This window comes from Miscanthus floridulus, chromosome 14, assembly GCF_019320115.1.
Source record: "Miscanthus floridulus cultivar M001 chromosome 14, ASM1932011v1, whole genome shotgun sequence".
NCBI classification, from domain to species: Eukaryota; Viridiplantae; Streptophyta; class Magnoliopsida; order Poales; family Poaceae; genus Miscanthus; species Miscanthus floridulus.
The window spans coordinates 79,346,719-79,351,614 of record NC_089593.1 but is presented as its reverse complement, the minus strand read 5'-3'; the positions used below and the strand labels follow the sequence as shown (position 1 = coordinate 79,351,614).

General features: G+C 48.2%; 1 protein-coding gene across 1 annotated transcript; it reads right to left on the bottom strand.

Annotated features, from left to right (window-relative positions):
- Nucleotides 1-1,978: 1,978 nt before the first annotated feature.
- On the bottom strand, nucleotides 1,979-2,885 carry LOC136505246 (putative glutaredoxin-C14). Its single transcript, XM_066500394.1, has one exon. It carries the CDS (start codon nucleotides 2,661-2,663, stop codon nucleotides 2,349-2,351), a length of 315 nt encoding a protein of 104 aa, XP_066356491.1. The 5' UTR covers nucleotides 2,664-2,885; the 3' UTR covers nucleotides 1,979-2,348.
- Nucleotides 2,886-4,896: the final 2,011 nt, after the last annotated feature.

The following is a 4,896-nucleotide window of genomic DNA, read 5'->3' as shown; positions in this document are numbered from 1 at the left end:
GGACGCAGGTCCCATTAAAGGTTGTCGAAATGGAGGGGAAGTACCTAAAACAGTCGGCGAGAAACAATGAATACGGGTTTTATGTAATGTGGGCAATGCTTCGCTACATCAGCGGGAAATCGAAAGAAGCAGATAAGTTGGTGTGTATAATCGCCATTTCATTTATGTCTATTAATAATTCAACAAAATGATTTACTGATTCCTCTTTGGATATCATCTTTTTTGAACGACAACGTAAGAAATATAACCACAAAAGGCTGTTAGACATGGAGATCATCGCATTGCAATCGGAGCTGGCAAAATTCATCTTAGCCGAGGTATTAGAAAAAGATGGAGTATTTTCCATTGCACAATCCGTAAAGTTCACGGACTAGTATGGCCCAGAGCGGCTCGCTAGATTATTATAAGAAATCCGAGAAGCATGCTTCATCTTATCGAATAATTTCTTTTTTATTTTGAGGGATCGAGATCTTGATAAGAACATTTGAACTGTAACCATAACATTTGTAATGTTTAATATTGATGGACATGTCGTCTATGTAGCATATATAAAGTGAAACCCGATTCCACAAAAAAAATATAAATTAAAATAAATTATAAAACAATAAAATGCGAACGGGCCATCACGGTCGGTTAGCAACAAACCGGCAGTGTTGTCGTAACCATCACTGCCTGTTAGAAACAAACTGGCAGTGATGGCCAAGATGGCACTGCTGGCTTGAGCCACAAACCGGCAGTGTTAGCTTATCCATCACTGCCGGTTCTTGTCACAAACTGGCAGTGATGGTTACGACAACACTGCCGGTTAAAATACAAACTGACAGTGTTGGTGGAACTGAACTCTATCGAGTGGTCTCATGAACCGGCAGTGTTGGTGCAACTGAACTCTACCGGTTGTGTAAAGAACCGACAGTGAAGTTGAAGATCACTGCCGGTTTGTAGGAACCGACAGTGATAGCTGACCCTCATCACCGCCGGTATGGTTGTGCCGGTTCAAAATCTGGCAGTGATGGGGTGTTTTGAACCGGCAGTAAAGTGCTATTCTGACGTAGTGCCATAGCCATCAAACTTATTTCATCAGCTTCGGATCTCGCTCCTTGTGTATACTATAGTAAGGAGTCAAAAAAAATTACAGACATGCTAAATGGAGCCTTATATTGTTAATAAAAAACTATATTGAATTGGACCACCATAGTTCAAAATCCTTGCTACGCCACTGCATCAAAGGGCAAGAACCTAGTTCTCATGAATAAATATATTGTTATATTACTAGCTGAGCTTTGTGTGTGTATAATTTTCAAGTACTTAGACAATTTACTATATTAATGTATAAAATCTTATTAAAAGAAGTATTGGTTTTAAACCTTGTGTAAATGAAACCTTGTATAAAATCTTATTAGAAGAACTATTAGAAGAAGTATTAGTTTTAAACCCTAGCGCCGGCGCGCTAGGGTTTCATCGAAGCTCTGTGGCCGTAGGGCACCCATGGCAGCCACCTTCTTCCCCTCCCTCTCCTTCCATGGCGAGCTCTGGCCATGGAGGTCCCCCACCCGACCTGGCCCGGGTGCCTCCACCACCACCAAGGCCCCTAAACCACCCTGCCGCCGTGCCACCGCCTAGCCGGCCTTCCTCTCCCCCGAACCCCCTTCTATGCCTCTCGGAGTTGGGGAAGAAGAGAGAGAGTCGGAGAGGGAGGGCGTTGAACTTATCCGACATCGGCAAAGTCTCGCCGGAACCCTAGCCGCGGGCGCGGGCACTGATCGAGTGCGGGCTTGGGCACGGTTGGGCGCGTGGACGCGGGTGACGGATGGTTATGCAGGTTACCAGTCGCCTGCAAAGGAGTAAAACTGATATTAATATTTTATTCGAAAACATAGCGCTAATTATTTGAACAACACAACCAATGTAAACAGAAGGTTTTGATGCAATACATTCGTAACACATGTCATCATACTGGATACTGGTTACTTATAAACTCTGATATACATATATATTGATTGATATTCATAAGCCCGTGGAAAAAGGGCGATACATGGACCAGTACACGCACACACCGCCATTGCAAATTTATTAGGACAGAAACACATCAAAAAAGAAGAAAGAAGAAACATAGCTAGGCCGCCATCTCTCTCGCTCACTAGCTCCTATACAAGGCATATGCATGAAGCTAGCAAAGCCCGTTTGCCTTAGTTATTCCTGTCAGAACTCAGCAGAACAGGACGGGAAAAAACCTGCCCTTGACACGTACACACACACTACTAACCTTAGTCTCTTTATTTATTTATTTTCCGCGCGCGCATGCCAAGCATGCAGCAGGCCGCCCTGCATCAGCAGACAGACGCAGGTGTCTACAACCAGAGCGCGCCGGCGCTCTTGAGCATGGGCACGAGCTCGCCGGCGAGGTGGAGCGACATGACCCTGTTGGTGCCGCCGACGAGCTTGCCGCCGATGAAGACGGCGGGGACGGCGGGGCCCCTCCCGCCCAGCATCATGTGCAGGGCGCGCTCCATGTCCTTGCCCCTGGGGTCGCTGTCCAGCTCGTGCACCAGCGCGTTCACGCCCAGGTCCGCCATCAGCCGCGTCACCGTGTGGCACATGCAGCAGCTGCTCAGCGTGAACACCACCACCGCGCGCTCCGAGGCGATCTTCATCACGCGGTCCATTTCCTTGCGTTGCTTTTGCTTTGGCTTGGGCGCTTGGATTGGTTTGTCGAACGGCTACCTTTTATCCAATGCAAGCAAACTCTGTCTCTCCCTCTTGACACCTCTCTCTCTCTCTCTCTCTCTCTCTCTCTCTGTGTGTGTGTGTGTGTGCGCGCGCGCGCGCGCGCGTGTGCCAACAAGCTGCTAGCTGCGGATGCACGTGGAGATCGATCTATGAGTGGTGAGTAGTGACGACTGATGGTCTGGGAGCACAGGGGTGGTTGCCTTTTATAGAGTGTGCAGGCTGCTCGGCCGGGTTGGGTTTCCATAACGGGTCCGGGTCTACCTAGCACGGAATTCATGTACTTTTTCAAGCAAGGCAAGCGTGTACCATCGTCTGGTTGGTTTACAGTTTCGGTTGGCTGGTTCATATCGTTGCTGGTTCGTGAAAAATACTGCTGGCTAGTTTGTGTGAGAGAAAAATATTGTTTCGGCTGGAAATTTACGATCGGTTACGACAAGCCACAGCCAAACGAACTGTGATGAGCTGATGATCTCTCTGGGAGTTTATGGAAAAAAAATAATAAAGCGACAGCCTAGCCCCACAACACCTCACCCCCCGCGTATATAAGCGACGGCCGTGGCGCTCTCCCTCCTCAACCCTAACCCTAAATCATTTCCTCCCCCACCGCCTCGCCGCTCTCGCCTCGATCGCTCGACGGTCGATGCCTCGCCGTCTTATCTGCTGGCATCGGACCTCGCCGACCCTGACTCCGGTGACCTCGAACCGCCTGCCGCCGGCGACCTCCCCTTATCCCCTCCCTCTCTGCCTCTCCCTTCTCCGTCTCCCTATCTCCCCTCTAGATCTCAGTGAATATGTTAGTTCGTTGTCCCTGTCTGTCCCTCCTCCGCCGCTCGCCATCCTTGCTAACCAGTGTGTCGTCTTCTCTGGGTGGCCGTCGTCTTCTCCGACACCGGGCTCCGGTTGCGCAGGTAAAACCCTAACCCTAACCCTCCTCTTCTATCTTCTTCCAGTGATGTATTCTGAAGTGATCTTTTCATCCTCCTCCATCTCTTTGCGTAGGTCGGTAGCCGATGCGTCGTCCTCTAGCTATGGCATAGAGCGACCAAGGCAACCCCGTGCACCGTTGAGGAACGGTGGTGGAGAGCCATCCGCCATGGCGGCTGCTGATGATGATATCGTCTGGCCGCTCACCAGCAACGACGACTTGATCGCGGTAGGCCTGCCCCTGAGGACGACGACGACACCCGAGACGACACTGCTGCATTATTCAGTATCGATGTCGGTAGTGGCTCTGTTGCTCCGATTGATCTGGACGGTGACGGTGGTGAAGGGGCGACGGCGACTGGGAACCCTGTCGGCTTCAACTCCAACAACTTTGCTCCATCTGTTGCTGGTAATGGTAAATCTAATGTTGGTAAGTGTAAATCACCTGTGTGGGTTGATTTTGAAGAGGTCTATGAGAATGTGAATGGAGTTAAGATTTGCACTAAAGCTACCTGTAAAATGCGTAAGACTACTTTGTCTGCTAGATCTAGTGCTGGCACTGGTCACTTGAAGAGGCACCAGAAATCTTGTAGGTAAAAAACTGATCAACGTGTTAGGGTTCAGTCTAGGCTTGCTTACAATGCTGATGGTTCTGTGCATAACTGGGACTATAAACCCGATATTGCTAGATCTGAATTGTGTCGCTTGATTGCTAGGCTTGATCTGCTGTTAGGTATTGGTGAGACAGAGGCCTAGGAAGAGTACATTGTTCGTGCTCATAACCCTAGGTTTGTTAAGGTATCTAGACAGACCACCACTAGAGATCTTAGCAAGCTGTTTACTGAACATCGTAATATTCTTAAGAACTCTGTGTTGTCTGCTGCTTTCTCTGTTGCTCTGACATCAGACATTCTGAAGAGATGTGCTACACTCTTTTTCCCTTTTTAGGGTTTCTCACAAGGGTGAGTTTTACCTAGAAATATTTTTAATGAGGTTGCATTGCACACAGCTCTTTTATCTTAATTATGTGTCTCTTTTGGTTTTTTTGTTGGATTTGGTCATTTGAACTTAGATTTTACATTTGTTATATGAATTGAGATGATGGATGAATGAATCTGTGAAACTGTGAATTTTGACAAGTGTTGGTTGAGATGATTTTTTTTAGGTGTTTTTAGGTCGCCGGGCTGTGGGCTGGCACGGCACGTAGATTTGGCCGTGCTTAACGGGCCTGCACGGCAAGAATTT